This window comes from Sarcophilus harrisii, chromosome 4, assembly GCF_902635505.1.
Source record: "Sarcophilus harrisii chromosome 4, mSarHar1.11, whole genome shotgun sequence".
NCBI classification, from domain to species: Eukaryota; Metazoa; Chordata; class Mammalia; order Dasyuromorphia; family Dasyuridae; genus Sarcophilus; species Sarcophilus harrisii.
The window spans coordinates 2,106,636-2,124,784 of NC_045429.1; the positions used below are offsets into that span (position 1 = coordinate 2,106,636).

General features: G+C 54.2%; 1 protein-coding gene across 2 annotated transcripts; it reads left to right on the forward strand.

Annotated features, from left to right (window-relative positions):
• The first annotated feature begins 1,920 nt into the window (after window positions 1–1,920).
• ASB17 (ankyrin repeat and SOCS box containing 17) lies at window positions 1,921–17,778 on the forward strand. Of its 2 annotated transcripts, XM_003770456.4 has the most exons (3): window positions 8,046–9,072; window positions 14,450–14,729; window positions 17,395–17,778. In XM_003770456.4, exons 1-3 carry the CDS (start codon window positions 8,672–8,674, stop codon window positions 17,599–17,601), a joined length of 888 nt encoding a protein of 295 aa, XP_003770504.1. In that variant the 5' UTR covers window positions 8,046–8,671; the 3' UTR covers window positions 17,602–17,778. The 2 variants fall into 2 exon arrangements, 1 of the variants encoding a protein (XP_003770504.1); XR_004234224.1 differs by lacking the exons at window positions 8,046–9,072; window positions 17,395–17,778 and adding an exon at window positions 1,921–4,464 and having other exon boundaries at window positions 14,450–14,538.
• Window positions 17,779–18,149: the final 371 nt, after the last annotated feature.

Here is an 18,149-nt window from a genome sequence, read left to right on the forward strand (position 1 = left end):
TTCTCAGGGGCCCCACAGCCCGGGTCTCCCACGACCACTTCTCTAGCTTCCTTCTCAGGGGCCCCACAGCCTCTTCCATCTGAGACAATGCCGCTGTCAGTTGTGTGAACTCACAAGAGCCGATTGTTAAATGTTAAGGAATTGGGGATCTGGTTGTAGCCCTTATTAAAAATAAGCACACTCACAAATAAGCTGTATCAGAAACAATGGAATCGACTACTCAACATGCTTCCCTTTCTAGTTAGGTTGCTGCGTTTTTACTACGATCGTGTCCTGGAGGTCATTCACTTCTACTTGCTGCTGAGCAGTGAGAATGTGTCTCCCCGCTCCCTATCCAGTGGGGTTGGGCTGGTAGCTTGGGGTGGCCAGGCTGGGAGTGCTCATGCCGCAGGAATCAGGAAACACTACAAATCGGCCCTTTAGTTGATTCCAGACTGGGTCAGCCAACTGTCTCCGGAGAGCCCACTCCGACCCGTGCCTCCCTCCAGCCAGGAAGTGTTTGAGTTCTGAAATTGCGGAGGACGGCCGGTCCGGCGGTCCGGCGCAGCTTGCCGACCTGGGGTCTGAGCCTAAGAAAGGGATGAAGGAAACATCAGCGCCGTGATTAGTTCAAAAGCGGCCGTGTCTCCAGCTGCTGCATTGCGAGCCGCGTCTTTTACACAGTGGACGATCCTCCAAGTCGGCAAAACTGGCACCGTCTCACTGACCAGCGAGCGAAGCTCCTCCGCGCGTCCTGCTCGTTTCGCCTCCATCTTTCTTATCCGCGTGAACGAAAACGTCAGCCGACCTTCGTTGGGAACCAGCGCTACCGCCAATGGCCTGAGCGGCTTCTCTGATCAATGTTCATTCAGTCTGGTCTGCGATCCTGCGCCTGCGACAGAAGTGCGGGAATTAAAGAGGCCTTGGGGGAAGGCGCAAAAGCGCTGAAGCTGGGGCACGAACCAAGGAACGAGCATCTCGGCCTGAAACTTGGCACTTCTCAGATCGTAGAAACCACGAACTTGTTTTCACGTCAGCCCCCCCTCCCCGGACTTTATGGCGGTGACGCGCGATTCAGGTTCAGGTTCTGTCACTTAAGATGCCGGGGAATCCGCAAAGCTTCTTAAATACGCAGAAAACGGAGATACAGAAATGTGAAATGGAGACAAGAAAAAACCAACAGAACCAAAGCGCGGATCTGGTGAATGACCATTAGCCGAGGGGAAAACCGCCCACCATCGGGCGCTGCCGGGCCATCGGAGCCCAGACCAAGAGATGGAAGGCGGCTAACCCGGCGGGTCAGGGTCGTTCGCGGCCTGCAGGAAAATCCAAGCAGGTAACATACGGACCCGTCTGTCTGTATATGCGCGCGCGCAGACGCAGGAGGCGCGCACGTTACACGCATCACTTCTTCTCTCCGGCAGCCTCTGTCCCGATAACCTGGAAGCGGCGCGCGCGCTCTCTCCTCGCACACACGCGCACGCGCACACGCACACACGCAGACGCAGGAGGCGCGCACGTTATACGTATCACTTCTCTCCGGCAGCCTCTGTCCCGATAACCTGGAAGCGGCGCGCGCTCTCTCCTCGCACCCACGCAGACACAGGAGGCGCGCACGTTACACGCATCACTTCTTCTCTCCGGCAGCCTCTGTCCCGATAACCTGGAAGCGGCGCGCGCCTCTCCTCGCACACACGCGCACGCGCACACGCCACACGCAGACAAGGGGCGCGCCGTTATCGTATCCCTCCGGCAGCCTCTGTCGAAACCGGAAGCGGCGCGCCTCCTCCCACCCGACAGGAGGCGCGCCGTTACCGCACACTTTTCTCTCCGGCAGCCTGTCCCGATAACCTGGGGGCCGCGCACGTTACCGCATCACTTTTCTCCGGCAGCCCTGTCCCGAAACCTGGAAGGGCCACGCGTTACACGCATCCTTTCTCCCGGCAGCCTCTGTCCCGATAACCTGGAAGCGACGCACGTGCTACAAAGCGGCCTGGCGCCCGCACTAAGCTCCGAGGTCCGGCCACAGCTGCCCGCCGGCTCGGCCTTCGATTCAGCGCATAAGCTCAGTGTCAGAAACGCTGACGCCACTTTGCAGCTCGGGGAAAGAGGCCTTAGCTGGGAGGGGGCGGGAGCGGCGGAGCAAAGGGGGAGGGCGGACCACCCACGGAGCTGAGGAGAGGACGGGGGAGGGGCGGCAGCAAAGAGCGCCCGCACCTCCGGCACCGCCCGGGAGGCACCGGCTGCTCCCCCCCCCCCCCCCCCCCCCCCACCCCCGCTCCCTCCCGGCGCCCGCCGTGCTGCAGCTCGGCCGCCACCACCGCGCTAATTTCACGGCGTGGGGGGGGGGGGGGTGTGTCACTGCTCCCTCCTCATCCCAGCGGCAGGGAGCGGCCGATGACTCTCTGGCGGGACTTTGCAAGAAGGTGCGGCAGCACGGCCCGAGGAAACCGAGCCACGGCATCAGGACTTCGGGAAGGCAGAGGCCGGCCGACTCCCGAGGAGAACCTCAGCCACGGGCGGACTGCGCCGGACACGCCCCCACCTGCAGGGTTTCCCCGGGAACAGCGGAAGCCGCTTGTCAGAGCCGCGCGTGCGGCCTGGGAGAGCGCCCCCCCTCCCCCCCCCTCGGGCGGCAGAAGGAGAAGTCTGCACCATCTGAGGGAGCTTTCAGAACGTGAGGTCGCTGGGAACGATTGTACCGAGGACAAGGCGGGCCCGAAGCCCCTTCGCGCTCCTGCGAGCGGCCGCCCTCGCACAGTGAGGAGCCCGAGGGGCTTCGGGCTAACCAGCACCCTTCGCTTCACCCTGGAGCTAACATCGGACGGCTCGGGGCCCCCTCGGGAGGATCGCGGCCGGGTTATCTTGGGGCCGCCCCGGCCCGCGTTGCAGGGAGACCCCCAAGCATTGTGGGGCTCGTGCGGCCGGGCTGGATTTGGCGCCCGAGGATCGCGCACCTTAGTCCTGGTTACTTCCCGAGAACTGGGGGCCGCGCGGGGGAAGGCCGGGGTCCCCTTCGCCATCACCGCCCAGGAGCCGCCAGTGCCCCGCCGGCCCCGCCCTCCCCTGCGGGCAGCCCCTGACAGATCTCGCAGCCCGCCCCCGGACCGCGCCCGGAACCCCTCAGCCCCGCCCCCATTCGGTGGCCTCTGAGCGCCCGCTGAGGCGAAGGCGGAGCAGGCCAAGCTCCGAGGGGGGGCGGGAGCCGGTGCACAGGGAGGAAGCCCCGGCGGGGGCGAGGGGGGGGCCAGGGACGGGGAACAGACGGAAGCTGTCACTTTGCTCCTGCGTGGGAGCCCTCTTAAATGCCCCAGGCCCGCAATTGTGGCCTCCCTGGGTCCTTTCCGGCCTCAGTGTCCCCTAGTGTTTGATTCTCCGGTGGCCTGCAGGCAGTGCCTTCCTCCCAGTCCCTCTCTGGGCTGGTGCTCCTCCCACTTCTCTCTCTGGTGATCCTCCCCCTCCGCCCCCCTCACTGGTGATCCTCCCTCCACTGGTGGTCCTCCCATCTCCCCCTCACTGATGATCCTCTTCTGGGCTGGTGGTCCCTCTCTGGGCCGATGTTCCTCCCCCCCCCATAGTCCTCCCCCGGCCGGCGGTCCCATTCCAGCCCTGGCTTTCGCCAGTGTCCCCTCCCCCACCACTTCCGGCTCTCCCACGTGGGCCACGCCCTTCCCAGACCACAGAGGGCGCCCCCTATGTCCGGAGCCCAGCCTCTCTCCCCCGGGCCACTGTGCGGTTCGCCCTCCGGCCCCCCGTGACCCGATGACCCCGGCTGCGCTTAAAGTGTATGGAGCCGCTCCCTGACGTGATGCCGAGCCGGACTTCTGGCCTGGGCCGGTTGAGCGCAGGATTTCTCAGGAACCCTGGGCGGGCCCCCCTGTCTCTGCAGGCTCGAGTCCCCCGCCGGCGCCCGGCGCCTCCTGCGTCTCAGTCCCGACCCTTGCTGAGGGCTGCTCCTGGGCCCGCGGGGGCCGCTCCCTCAGCGCCGGTAACGGGAGAAGCGCCAGGATGTCCCGGGGAGCCCCCCCGGGCCCAGAGGCTGCTGCTCCCGGCGGGACTGGCCAGGCCCGGACTCGGGGAGGCGCGCGCTCCCGGCTCGCGTCTGGCCCCCGGTTCCTCCTGTCGGCGGGGCCGGGCGGGCGGGTCCCGGGCCCTGTGAGGTCCCTCGGTCCGGGGCGGGAGGGGCGCCTTCTCTCGCTCTGTGCCCGCGTTCCGGCCCAGGCGCCTGGAGGAGCGGCGGGCCCCGCTCCGGGGGAGGTGCCCGCTCACTCCCGGGTCTGCCGCCATTTCCAGGCTGGGCGTCAGCAGCTGGGAGGAGACAGCGCCTCACGCGGGGCTCGCACTCGGGCCGCGGGGGCTCCTCCTCCCCGAAGAACGAGGTCGGGCCGAGAACCACCGGGTCCTTCTGTGCGGGACACGCGGCCACGTCGGCGCCCGAGGAGGGGCCTGTAACGGAAGGGGCGGAGAGGGAGCCGATAAGCACGAGTAAGGGGGGAGGGGCAGCCTTGCACCCCCCATCCCCGTGTGAAACAGTGGCCTTCTCTGGGGGGGGGAGCTCAGAACTTTGAATATAGCCCACAAGGGACCAGATCAGGGACACTCCCTTCCCGTCCCCCTCCTCGCGGGCTGCTGCTCTCTGTGCTTTTGGACTCTGGCTTTCGCGAGGCCGCCGCCCTTCTCGCGGCCGGACTCTCCGCAGAGACTCAGTGTCCCTGCAAGAGGTCTGTGACGGGCGCTCCCCCAGCGAGGCCGGCCCGAGGCCCCTCCCAGCGCCAGGCGGCGCGGGGAACCCTCTGGAAAGCGGGCGCAGTCGGAGGTGCGGGGAGGAAGTGCAGGGACGTGCGAGCGCTTGTTCCGCGTCTCGTCACTTCTGGGCCCCCTGGGAGCTGTATATATAACCCGCGGGCCCGTGTCCCCGGGGCCTTACTTACCCAGAGCCTATGACGTTCGGGCATTTGGCATTTACACATATTCAGTCCATTAGCCGGACGGAAGCCTGACCTTCTGTTCTAGAAATCAGGAGATTTCGGGGACCAGAACCTTCCCCTTCCAACCCGCCCGAATGGCCGCAGCCGATGAGCGCCCCCCCCCCGTTACCGGTGCCGGCGTCCCTGGTGTAGCAGCTGCGCCTCTTCGCTGCTTCCTTAGCCCTCCTCTCGCAAGCCCGCGCTGTCTTCCCTGGGCCCGGGCCCGGGCCCGCGCTCTCTTCCCTGGCCCCGGGACGCGCTCTCTTCCCTGGCCCCGGGACCGCGCTCTCTTCCCTGGCCCCGGGCCCCGGCCGCGCTCTCTTCCCTGGGCCCAGGCCCGGGCCCACGCTGTCTTCCCTGGGCCCGGGACCGCGCTCTCTTCCCTGGCCCCGGGCCCCGGCCGCGCTCTCTTCCCTGGGCCCAGGCCCGGGCCCACGCTGTCTTGCCCGGGCCCGGGCCCGCGCTCTCTTCCCTGGGCCCGGGCCCGCGCTCTCTTCCCTGGCCCCGGGACCGCGCTCTCTTCCCTGGGCCCGGGACCGCGCTCTCTTCCCTGGCCCCGGGACCGCGCTCTCTTCCCTGGCCCGGGGCCCGCGCTCTCTTCCCTGGCCCCGGGCCGGCTCCCCCTCCGGAGGCTGTAAGGAGCCGCCTTTCCGCTTTCTGCCAGGGATCTCGAAGGAGTCCCTGTGGCTAAGGGTCTCCTGCATCCCCCACAAAAGCAGCACGTCTGAAGCAAGGGCGTTGTTAGCTTGTGAGCGCATTCAGCCGGGAGATAACGCTCTTTTTCTATCTTTGAATCCCACGTATCTGGCGGACCGGGGAGACTTCATGAAAGTTCGGTGGATTTAATTGCCAGCAAACGGCCCAGAGTCACTCAGCTAGTCCCTGCCCTGACTTTTCCTGACTCTTCGTCAGGACCACGATGACTCACCACATGCGGCTTGAGCTGACTTAGCTCAGCAGTTCTGCACTGGGGTCCCTGCATCTTGCAAGGGAAACGCGGACATTTGTGTTTCGGTGTGATTGGGCCCCCTTGTTTCCTCTGTGTATCCCCTGCACTCACACCTGTTACTCTGGGCAGGGGCCAAACTGCCAAAGGAGTTAATGAGACAAAGACTGGCAGGTGAGGAGGGTTCTCCTGTTGTTGGGTGTTTGGCAGAGGCGCGGGGCGAGTGGTTGGACCCCCCCTCCTCAGTTTGCTGATTTGCAATCTGGCTCCTTCCTCTCCCACTCTTCAGCAGAGGAGTTGTGTGTCTAGTGTTCATTATTGAGACCTTATTTCTTATCATGGTACTTTTGTCAGGACGCTAGGAAGGATTATCAAAATGAATTACATTGAAATTACACTTGTCAAAACAAATGGAGAAAATTCATTTGGTAATACGTATTTTAATTGGCTTCTGATGCTTTCTTATTTGCTTACTTGTTAGTTTTTAAAATTCTGTAATGAACCATGGGCATCTCCATCATTAGCATGAATTATCAAGGTCCTTCAGTAGTTTCGGGTATTTTCATAAAGCTTTTGAATATATTTGCAGTCCTATTAAACGCCTAATTACTTCATTGTGGAGGTTCAAATAAACACGTGAATCCGGAGCTACAGGGGATAGCACGTGCTGCTGACAATTACTTCGAAATGGGAAGTCTAAGGTCCCCAGAGAGATGAATTCACCTGCCAAAAGTCCTTCTCTTTTTCCCTCCCATCCCCAAATGGGCAATGGCAGCGGATGGTCCCTAAGCACACCGAAGGCTCATCAGTGAATTCCTTTTGAAACACAACTTAAACCTGTATCTTCCTGCAGCTCTGACGGTGATTCAAGAAAGAGCAGCGGCCGGGAAGCATCTTGGCAGGATCCCCTGCAAGATCCCCGGGCTTTGCTTAATGAGGACATGTAAATGAGGAACACGATGGAACAGACGCTCCGAACAACAAGATAAACACCGTTCTGCACCCACTGAGCTCTTTTGAGGATCTGATCCTAGGACTGCTTATGGGTTATGTCCATGCTACTTTCCCAGGGAAAAGGAAAGAAGAAACAAGTTCCCATCAGAACCAGTAATGGATCCCCTGAAGCCACATTTATTGAAACGTGTACTATTTGAAACTATAATTAAGTAAAATATGGCAAATGGTTCAGAATGAGTTCCAATAATGTGATCACTTCAGGGACTCCTCCTTATTGTCACTAATTGGGACCTGGCTGTGCTTATCGGAAACTAGTGCAGAATCTGTGGGCTGGCTAAAACAATGTCAGCCCTAAACTCCAGCCGTCGTCAGCGCAGGAAAGGGAGGCCACATTCACCGCTGTTCTCCCTAAGGGACAGGAAAAGAAACAATTGCAAGCTCTGAAGTCGCTGCATGTGGCGGCGTGAGCACCTGACAAACTGACCAGCTGACCACGGGCAGGGCCTAGACAGGGCAGCGAGTGGAGGCTCCAGGGCCGCCCAGCTTCCTCACACAACTCTGGCCCACCTGGTCTTTGCCCACCACAACCCTGCCGAGTGGGCAGTGCGGGTCTCCTTTTCAGGTGGGTAAACTGATTCACAAAAGGTCAAATGACTCCCTCATCCGTACTTGGCTCAGGTAAGGTTTGCACACACACAGATGTGGGTCTTCTGGCAACCCTCGGTGTTTGTTCCGCCGTGAGTAACAAAGCGAAGAACACAGAATCTCCCAGCTCTGGGCCCCCGAGCAATGGAGCGACCACAAGCAGAGAGAAATGATCACACCCCCTCCCTAACAACTGCCCACAGTGGTGAAGCTCTTTAAAGTGTTTAAAGACTTCTGATAAGCAGGGAAGGCCGGTACTACTCCCCCCATTTGACAGATGAGGTCCTGAGGGACCCAATGACTTCTGAACCCAGGTCCCCACATTCCAAATCCAAAGCGCCCTTTGAGCTCCTAAGAAATTTACTACATACATCTTCAAATTCAATTCTCTGCAGTATTTTTAATGTAATTCTATAGTGGAAGAGAAAGAGAAGGAATAAAGAGGGAGAGAGAAGGAGGGAAAGAAGTAGAGATGGAAGGGAGAAAGAGAGAGGAGGGAAAGGAGGGAAAGCCAGATGGAGGAAGAAAGAGGAAAGGAAGGGAGGAGAGAGAAGGGAAGAGGGAGGGAGCAAGAGGGAAAGTGAATGGAGGGAAGGGAGAGAGACAAACATTGAGATTCAGGGACAGATAGAGGCAGGAGGGAGAGAAGGGAAAAGAGGAAGTGATTTTGCCCCTTTGTGGACCCATTTCTGGAGAAAGGCAAAGATGAGCAAATAGAAAGAGCTTTGAGGCAGCATTTTCTATTCCTACTCATGAAATCCAAGTGTCGGCTGCTCCGGGGCTCCAGTCCTGGCCTTAGGAAAAGTGTGATGGATCCTCTCTTTCGGGGTCCGCTGGCTCCAGGGTGCTCTTCCGGCAGCCTTTGGGGACCAGGCTGCTGCTACAGTGGGCAGCCTCCCGGGTGCCCACTGCCTGCTGCTTCCCTCCTCCTCCCTCCCAAAGGGTCACTAGGACACACAACAATATCCCAAATTGCCCCCTGTGCTGATGTCAGGGCCGGCCATTGTGATGTCAGCCTGCCTTGCAGGGCCCGGGCCAGGCCATTCCCTGGCTGCCGCGGGCCCTGGCATTTCAGATTTGTGGTACAAAGCCTACCACATTATCAAAGCATGTGACGCCCGGCTCGCACTATGACCTGCCGTAACCGTAGTCCTACGTCGCTGCCTCCCGAGTAGCGATGAGTAAATCTTCGAAGTTATGTCGTAAGACTTCTTGTCCGAGAAGCAACATATTCTGCAACCTCATCGACCGCATCGTGAAAAGGCCGTCCCTGCAGTTCCTGGGCCAGTGGGGCTACCACTGCTACGAGCCCAGGATCTACAGGACCCTGGCCAAGATCCTCAGGTACGTCGACTTGGACGGCTTCGATGTGCTCCTCACAGATTACATCACCTTTGTGGAGAAGTCAGGATACCGTTTCGAGCTGAATTTTAACCTTGAATTCACGGAGATATGTGTGAACACGATTCTGTACTGGGTCTTCGCGAGGAAAGGGAACCCCGACTTTGTGGAGCTGCTCCTGAAGAAGACCAAGGACTACGTCCAAGACAGGAGCTGCAACCTGGCCCTCATCTGGAGGTAACCCCTCTCCCTCTCCTTCTCCCCACCGGCAACTCCCAGGTGGGAACTCCGGCCCCGCCGAGACCCAAACGCAGCGCGCACTGACAGGCGAGAGGCTCTGCTCCATGGCCCAGTGATCCATGAGGAAGCAGGCAGCGAATAAGCCCCTCCTGTGGGCCAGGTCCTGCGCTAGAGGCAAAGGGCTTGTATTCGGTCGGGGGAGACAACACGTATGTACGCGTACGGTGGCGATTCAGATCTATTCAGAGGTCATTTATAAAGGCCCCACTAAGTGATGGGGACCGTGTCAGGAGTGAGTGGGGGGACACAGAATGGCCCCGGCCCCGGTGGGCTCGTGGAGTCTGTCGCAGTGGAGCTACTAGAACTGTAGTGTTGTGAAACTCGACGGCTCCCTGACAAGCAGGACCTGGTTACTTTGCCTCCTCCCCAATTTCTAGGGATCCCCCTCCCTGAAGAAACTTGGCAAGTTGGGGTTTGTTGGTAAAACAGAGAAGGAAATTCCTTAAAAACACCAAAAGGGAGGGAGGGAAGGAGGGAGGGAGGGAGGCAGGGACCCAGGAGGGAGCAAAAGATCTCTTTACCCCAAAGCTGTAGCAACAGAAATGCTGCTGGTGATGAGAGCAGTTCTCCAGGGCTTGGCGGCTCTGGGGCAGGGTTAGCCCCAAACTCCATTTTGCACGTGGGAACCTCCTTTCTGTCCAACATCCCTATAGCTATTCCCTGGGAACATGCAGGGGGGAGACAGATCTGGGGGGGGAACTTCCTCTCCCCCCTCCCCCTTCCCTCTGCTGGAGAAGGCTTGGATACTAGATAACGGCCAATGAAATCAAATTATTGCTGAGATTTCTGCCCAGAATATAGACAGACACTCTCCATTTGGGGTAGTGCAGTTTCCTACAGTTTTACTATTAACAGGAGTGTGTGTGTGTGTAAGTGCAAGATTAGATTAGTTGTTTTACTGGCACTAAAGTGGTAAGACATTCTCCAAGAAAAGAATGGTTCCTCAGGTTGGGGTGGGGAGCACTGCAAGTTTCCCCAGGTCAGGTGCCCCCTGGGGAGCACTGCAAGGTTCCCCAGGTCTGGGTGGGGAGCACTGCAAGGTTCCCCAGGTACTGGAAGGTTCCCCAGGTAGCCAAGGCTTTAAGACGGATTTGAAGCCCCTCTCAGATGATGCTCTGAACAAGAATCACTGAACCGAGCTGGCTTAATTATCAGAAAAACCTTCCAGGTAAGTGGGGGGGGGGGGATCTTACCTGCTCCTCCTGAGGAGTCCTTCGAGGTCTGTTGCCACCCTTGGGCCATTTCCTAAGAACAGCATCCCTCGGGCTTTCAGATTGGACCAAGCACACCTCGGGTCTCCTTCAGAGCTGCACAGGCAGCGTTAGCGCTTCCACAGGGCCGAGCGCCGCCGATTCTTTGGCAAGGAAAGCAACCTATTCAATTGGATTCAGTGCGCATTTATCAGGCACCTACTGTGTGTCAGGGGCTGTGAGAAGCAAAACGAGTCTTTGCCCTTAAACTGCTCCCATTCTGGGCAGAGAAGCAACAAATGCGCGTTTTGGCACAGGGAGGGCAAGGAAGGGGGCAAGGCTCCTTGCACTTGGGGAAAACCAGCCAAGACAAAAGCCCCTGCACATACATGACGTGTGTCTGGGAACGATAATTCCAAAAGGATCCGGTAAAGACCCACCGAGCTCGCCTCTGCTGAGTCCTGGGAACATGGCGCTCCTCGTCCTTCCAACAGGTCACGCCAACAAATAGAAGGTGATTTAGGCGGGGGAAGAACGGCCACATAAAGGGGGCTCGGCGCGTCTCAAACACGGTTGCCTGTCTGGCAAAGGCAGGAGAGGGAGGGGCCGTGTGTACGGAGAAAAGCAAATCCTTCAGCCAGGCTGCGTCCCAGCAAGCGTGGAACAAAGACGGCGGCAAGATTGTGACCGGCTTCAGTTGTCCAACAGAGAAGTTTGCTCTTCCTGGCAGAAATAGAGCCACGGGGGCTTCTTGAGAAGGAAGGCGACTTGGTCAAGCCTGTGCGTGAGAAATGCCAGTTTGACATGGTGTGGAGCTGGAAGAGTAAATGGGAGGCTAGTGTCATAGTCCAGGAGAGGGAGGACAAAGGCCTCCGTGTGCCCAGAGATGGGGGAGGGGGTGAGAGATGTTGTGTGGGCAGAGTCCTCGAGACTTGGCAGCCATTAGCTCTGTGGGGGGCCAGGGGAGTGAGGAATAGGGGAGCAGCCCCAAGCTTTACAGCAGGCAGCAGCAGCAGGAGGGGGTGCTTTCTCTGGAAGCAGGAAAGTAAAGGGGCCAGTTGTTGGAGAAAGGTCAGGGACACACAGTCAGGGACTGTCTTGAATAAGAACACCCATGGGACGTCCAATAGAAGCTGTCCAAAAGGCAGTTGGAGATCCAGGCAGGAAGGTCAAGAAGGATGAGGAGGCTGGGTGTTGGCCCCCGGGCGAGAGGCCCTGGGAGGTCTCCCAGAGAGATGATCGTTTGAGGTCACCCAGATAGTGCCCAGATAGGTGGCACTGGGTTCGCAGCCAAAGTTCAGGAGCAGACAAAGCTTGCTCACGTAGATTGCTTCGCAGAGACCTGGGAGGCCAAGAGGAGGCTTACAAGCAGCAGGGCCGAGCAGAGCCCAGAAGGACCCAGACAGAAATGACAGAGACACCTGGTGGACAGAAGGGAAGAGAGCTGTGATGACCCGGGGTGGAGGAAGGGGTCAAACCCGCCAGATCTCAGGGCTGCTCTTCGGGGATACTGGCCCGGCTCTGTGTCCTTAGTCCAAAGGAGGAAGCTCTGTGGATGAGGATCCTGAAGACCACCTGCCTTCATCCCTTGGTGGGAGAAAAAGATGGATGGATCTGGCATCACTAGGCCAAGTTTGGGTACCAGCCTGGTCAGCTACTGGCCAGGGCGTGCTGGGGCCGGCTCGTCCCAAAGCTGGGCCCCCGTCCCAAACATCCCGTCGGATCCTCTGGTGGGCAGCGGTCACCTGCAGCCACATCTCCACGTGGAAGATCAGAACCTTCTCTGCAGCCAGCGGAGGCGGAGGGTAGCTGCCCAAGGCTCTTCCAGCCGTAGTAGGTCAGAAGTGGACCTTGATCCCAGGCCTCTGCCCTTGAGGCTGACTCTCTACCTGAGCCCACCTGGGTAAGCCACTGTTGGGGGGGTGACAAGTTCTCCTCTTTGCCACAGAGAACCCAGAAGGAATTGTGAACAAAATTCTGAGAAGACAAAACTCCCCGGGAGGAGGAACAGCCGAAACCAGCCTCACTGTGCTAGACGGTTCCTGAACCTACCAAAACAACTTCCATTTTGACCAAATACGTGGAAATAAAGGGGCTTCGACCCTGACTCTCAGTAAAGTGAATCACTGACCTCAAATCAAAGATGACGCCCAGTGAATGGCCAGAGGACAAGCATGGCAGAGTGTGCCAGAGGCTTCACGGGCACCTGGCATCAAGGCTGCCTTGGACCCTACAAGGGTGGGCACCCACACCGAGGCATCTGGGCTCCTGGCACTCCTGGGCAAGCTGATCTCTCCCCATGGATGGAACTTCTACCCCCTAATACAGCTCAGAGAGAAGCAAGAGATGGATAGATGGTAGATAGCATGACAGACGGACACGGGCAGCCAGACGTAGATACAGGCAGCTAAAGGCAGGCAAGGAGAGGTGGAGAGCCAGACATAGATAAACACAGGTAGAAACAGACATGGAATGACAGGCAGACACATAGGTATAGACAGATAGAGGAAGGCAGACAGACATGAATAAATAAATGGATATAGACAAATGCATAGAGAGAGACAAATAGACAGACAGATGGATAAATAGATGAAGAGAGGGATGAATGGATGGATGGATGGACAGATAGACAGCATATGGACATAAACGGATAGATAGACGGCTAGAGAAATAGATAAATAGGAAACAGAAAGAAATAGACATGGAATGATATAGACAGAAAGACAGATAGATGTGAATAAAAAATGGATAGATGGTTGGACAGAGAAATAGATGGATACCTAGAGAGATGGAGAGAGAAAGAGATGGAGAGAGAGGGATGGATGGATGGACAGATAGCCAGCATATGGATAGAGAAATAGATAAACATAGGTAGAAATGGATAGACATGGAATGATAGAGATATAGACAGATAGGCGTGAATAGGTAGATGGATAGACAGACGGATGGATAGAGATGGATAAATAGAGAAATGAATAAAGAGATGGGTAGATGGATACATAGAGAGATGGATAGATGGGTGGATGGATAGATAGATGACAGACATACAGATAGATGGATAGAGAGATGGATAATGGGGGATAGATAGGCAGATAGATGAATAGAGAAATCTGGATAGATAGATAGACAGAATAGATAAATACAGACAAAGACAGAGACATAGATATATGCAGGCAGACAAACAGGTACACAGAATAATAGACATGGAATGATAGAGGAATAGATATAGACAGACTGACAGCTAAATAGACAGACAGATATAGACAAAGATTAACATAATTAGCCATAGGCAGAAAGACAGACATAAATACAGGGCAGACAGAGAGATACAAACAGAGACAGACAGATAAAAATAGGTAGACATAGAAAGATAGAGACATAGATATAGACAGATAGCTATAGATATAGATAGACAAGCAGGTGGAAACAAACACACAAATCTGGGGCATCAGAAAAAGCCACAGATGCTCTGGTGGCCACTTAATAAGCTGTACACATGTTTTGTTAAAGGCAAAATTAATTCAATAAGTTACAAAACAGTCTACTTCTCACCACTCTTTTTTCCTGTTGGAGAACCTGGTTTCCAAAGAATATGGGTTTTCCAACTATGGCATCATCACTAGTAATATTTATTCTTTGCATATATTGATTTTAACTCTTAATCTATATTTCATGGCTGTCCCATTTAGCCTCATCAGTTAATGTCGTAGAACATTTCCGAGATATCACCTCCAGCAAGGAAAGGTAAAACTAAAATAAGACTAGTTGTAACAAGACCATCATCGACAACAAGAGACAGTTATTACCTACATGTAATAACCTACATGTAAAGGGGTATGCTAGGTGTCGAGGCGCACAAAGACAAAAAGGAAACATGTCACTGCCCCCCCCAGGACTGACCAGTCAAGCCAACCAGACCTTCCTTGCTGCTGTTTGTCCTTCCTAAGTATGTGGTCATCATAATCGCCCCCCTCGATGTCTCCTGCCCGGCCCAGGACCAGTGTCAGGCAGACCAAATAGTCAAGACCGACCACGGCTCTTCCTCTATTCACCCTCGGGTCTAGAATTGTGCGGCCGATTTCTGGGACTCCCAGAGCCAATGTTCTCTCCATTTCTCTTTGCAGAACTTTCACCCCAGTGTACTGCCCAAGCCCACTGAGCGGTATCACGCCTTTACTTTATGTAGCCCAGACCAGGCAGTCGAACATCTTAAAAATACTCCTCCAGTATGGAATCCTAGAGAGAGAGAGAAAGCCCGTCAACATCGTGCTGACGATCCTGCTGTATCCTTCGAGAGTGAGGATAATGGTTGATCATGAACTAGTGGACATCCGGGAAGACGCCAAAACGTGCCTCGTGCTATGTTCCAGAGTGCTTTCGGTCATTCCAGTCAGGGAAATCGAGGTAAGCAAACTATTGTCCCCTCTGGGGTGGCAGCCAAGGTGACTGGGAGAAGGGAACAGTCGGGTCTTAGCTTCCCATTGGGCCAAAAGCAAGTTAACTGCAAGAAATTCAATTTGCTCATTAAAATTAAGAGCAACTGAAAGGAAGAAATCTAAGCTGAAGAAGAACTAGGACTTGGCCACGTGTTGTTTTTTTTAACTTTCTAAATGTGGATGACAACGTGCAAATCCAAAATCCACAGCGTCTTTTCAGAAAGTTACTAAGTAGACAGATGTCAGCTTTCTAGATAAGGTGTCGTGATTGTACAAACACCTAACAAGTGTGCTTAAAATAAGCAAGGAACAAAACAAAATCAATCGCGGTTACATAAATCCCAACCAAAAGAAGAAAAAACCAACTAACCCTTAATTTACATTTAGTGACTTTCACTAAGGGAGCTATGTGGTCTCCTTGGACATACCACAGTGATCTGATTATGGACCACCACCACCTTCCCACCCTACCCGAAAACCAGATTTCTATGAAAGGAAAAGGTTTGTTTGTATGTACCTACATATGTAATATGACTATTAATATGTACACTATGATTGTATGCAATATGTATGATCATATTATTTTTATAATATTCATCATAACGTCTTTCCCCAAATTTGGTTTGCATGAATCCTGAGTGAATCCAGTCACCTGTTGGTCATCCATCCATCCATCCATCCATATGTGTATTTGTATTTTATATAATATATATAATCTTTATATGCATATATGTACATGTACATAATTATGTTTTATATAGGCATTTTATAATATTTATATGTATATATGTACATGTTGTATATGTATTTATATATAACCTTTATGTGTATACATGTACATATATTACATATCTATGTGTGTACATAGTAAAAAAGTGCACTAATTACAAGATTCACTTGGGATTTATATAAGCCAGATTTGGGAAAAGAAAGTGAAATTTATATTTGGACAATTCAGGAGTGATTAGGGATAAATTTAGTTTAGAATCCCCAAAAACTTTAAAGGCAACTTCTGAATAAATTATTTGTTAAACTGAATATCTCTGTACCTTAGAGATCTAAAAAACATGATGCTAAAATACTATCTTGCCCATTCGTTTCTGTGAACTAAATTAAGTTTGGATAAACCGGGGCTTATACTAGGGAGCAGAGGCAATGTATACCATTTTCAACAGAATAGCAAATTTCTGTGCCAGATATTCCATGCCAACTAGCGGCAATGATCGGTGTGAGAAAACAAGCAGGGTTACTGGGTAGTGCCACTTTCAGATTCAAAACACATACCTCCCCCCACAATGCAAGAGAGTCCCTCCTTCCTCTCCAGTGGAAGCCTCTAGACTCAAAAACATCCATGGCCCCATCCCACAAGTTGCATGAATATGGATTGGGAGGTGGAGGGAATGACACCTTATTTCAATGGATTTGGTTTCCTTGGTGTGTGCGCACGCACATGTAATTTTATTCTTCATTAGCAAACATCATTGCGAGAAGGGATTCCTGGGCGTCACCAGGCTGCCAAAGGGGCCCATGATGCATGGAAAAGGGCCAAGAACTCTTGCTCTATAAAGGTCTTTGGTTCTCGGTCTCTGTCTGTCTTTCTCACGTATCCACACCATAAAGAGCAGGGTAGAGTGAAGGGGACAAGGACTTGGGCATGAGAGAGAGACATGAATTCAAATGCTATCCTCACAGACTTATTAGCAGGTGCGTGGGGTTCCATCAAGTCTTCTGACTAGCGAGTGCATCCCTTTGCTCATCCATAAAAGGGCTTGGACTCAGTGGTTGGGAGGTCCCTTCTTGCCTAGATCCAAGAGAGGAAGAGCAGAGAGAGAAATCTCTCAGTGCTCCAGGCCACCCCTTAAGAGCTATGACTCATAAGTCGCAGAGCAAGTGCCAGCCTCCCCTGGCAAAGGGAGTTTCCTGACCTGGGGGTGCCCCATACAAACCTCTCCCCTACTCCTCTCCATATATGCACACATCTCTGAATAAATACTTACTTCTCGAGACTCTGTACTGTATAATTTGTTGCCTTCAGTTCTCCATAACTCTACATGGCTCTGCTGCTTGGCCCATCTTGCCTTGCATCCCTCGCTGCACTTCAGATCTGCTCACTATTCCTAAATTGAGCTGGCAAGAAGAAAAAGGGAGAGGACCCACCTGCCTAGGGAGCATTCTGGCCTTTCTCAATGAGTGCACAAGGTCTGGGGTTGCCCTTTCAATTTCCCACCAGCAACCGTCAGCAGCTGACCCAATTTCTATTTACGGGGCATCCCTAACGGATGTATTTCTAGGATACTCTTAACAAAATGCTTTCCAGAGTCGCATCTTTTAAAGGGGGTGGATATTCTGGTTTGGAGTTCTGGAATTCTAACTCCTCCGCTTGCCGTGTGACCTGGCGGACACTCTGCTTTCTGGGGCCTTGGTTTTTCCTTCTGCAGAATAGGAATGACAACCCCGTGCCCTGAACCTCTCCCGGGAGCACTCTGGCCCGGGTAAGAATCCCGGACAACGATGACGAGCGCTTTTGCTGCCTGGAAGCAGCGTCGTGCCCGTCCCCCCGGTTCTGTATTGTGAGTGATAAAGAATCGTCTAAATGTTTCAAGTAAAATCCTATTTATTTCTCTTCTTCCCAGGCACAGCTGAGCTTGGGAAGGCGGCCGATTGTTTCCAATTGGTTAGATTATATCCCTTCAACGAGATACAAAGATCCATGCGAACTCTTACATCTTTGTAGACTGACCATCAGAGCTCAGCTCCTAAGCAACAATATGCTCCCCAATGGAATATTTTCACTTCTCATTCCTGTTCGGCTACAGAACTACCTGAATTTAGAAAGCTAATAACTTCTTTATCCCTAATTCCTCGAGGATGATCGCCCTTTGTATGCTTCAGAAGTTAATAAACTACTGTATTAACTTCACATTTCTACCTCAATGAATATTTCATTTGACCATCGGCCCTCTTTCCTTATAAGTGATCCAAATGTAGAAGGTGCTCAATAAATGCCTGTTGAATGGATGAAATAAGTGTCAGTGGCAGATACTTTTGTCCTATGCTCTCGTGGGAAACCAGACTCTGGCTCAGAGGATCGGAGCCCAGGCTCCAGCTTTGGGGATTCCCCACGGCAAGTCACTCCCTTCCCCGGCTGTGGGCAGGAGGGGCGCGGCTTCGAGCCACAGGGTCCAGGGCACAACAAAGGGCAGACCCGAGCCTGTCCGGCAGGGATTGCTCTCCTCTAGCCTCCTCTTTGTCTCTCCTGCCCTCTCAGTCACCACACTGTCAATAAACATTTATTAGGCACCTATTGCGTGCCAAGCACTGTGCTAAGGACTGGGAATTTTAAGAACAGCAAATAATCATTCCTGCCTTCTGGGACCTCGTGGTCTAA

Bases quoted from the DNA above. Each gene is read 5' to 3' on its own strand.
- ASB17 (XM_003770456.4), top strand. From the start codon at position 8,672: ATGAGTAAATCTTCGAAGTTATGTCGTAAGACTTCTTGTCCGAGAAGC. The intron at 9,073-14,449 runs GTAACCCCTCTC...TTCTCTTTGCAG, and splicing joins AACCTGGCCCTCATCTGGAG to AACTTTCACCCCAGTGTACT. The intron at 14,730-17,394 runs GTAAGCAAACTA...TCTTCTTCCCAG, and splicing joins TTCCAGTCAGGGAAATCGAG to GCACAGCTGAGCTTGGGAAG.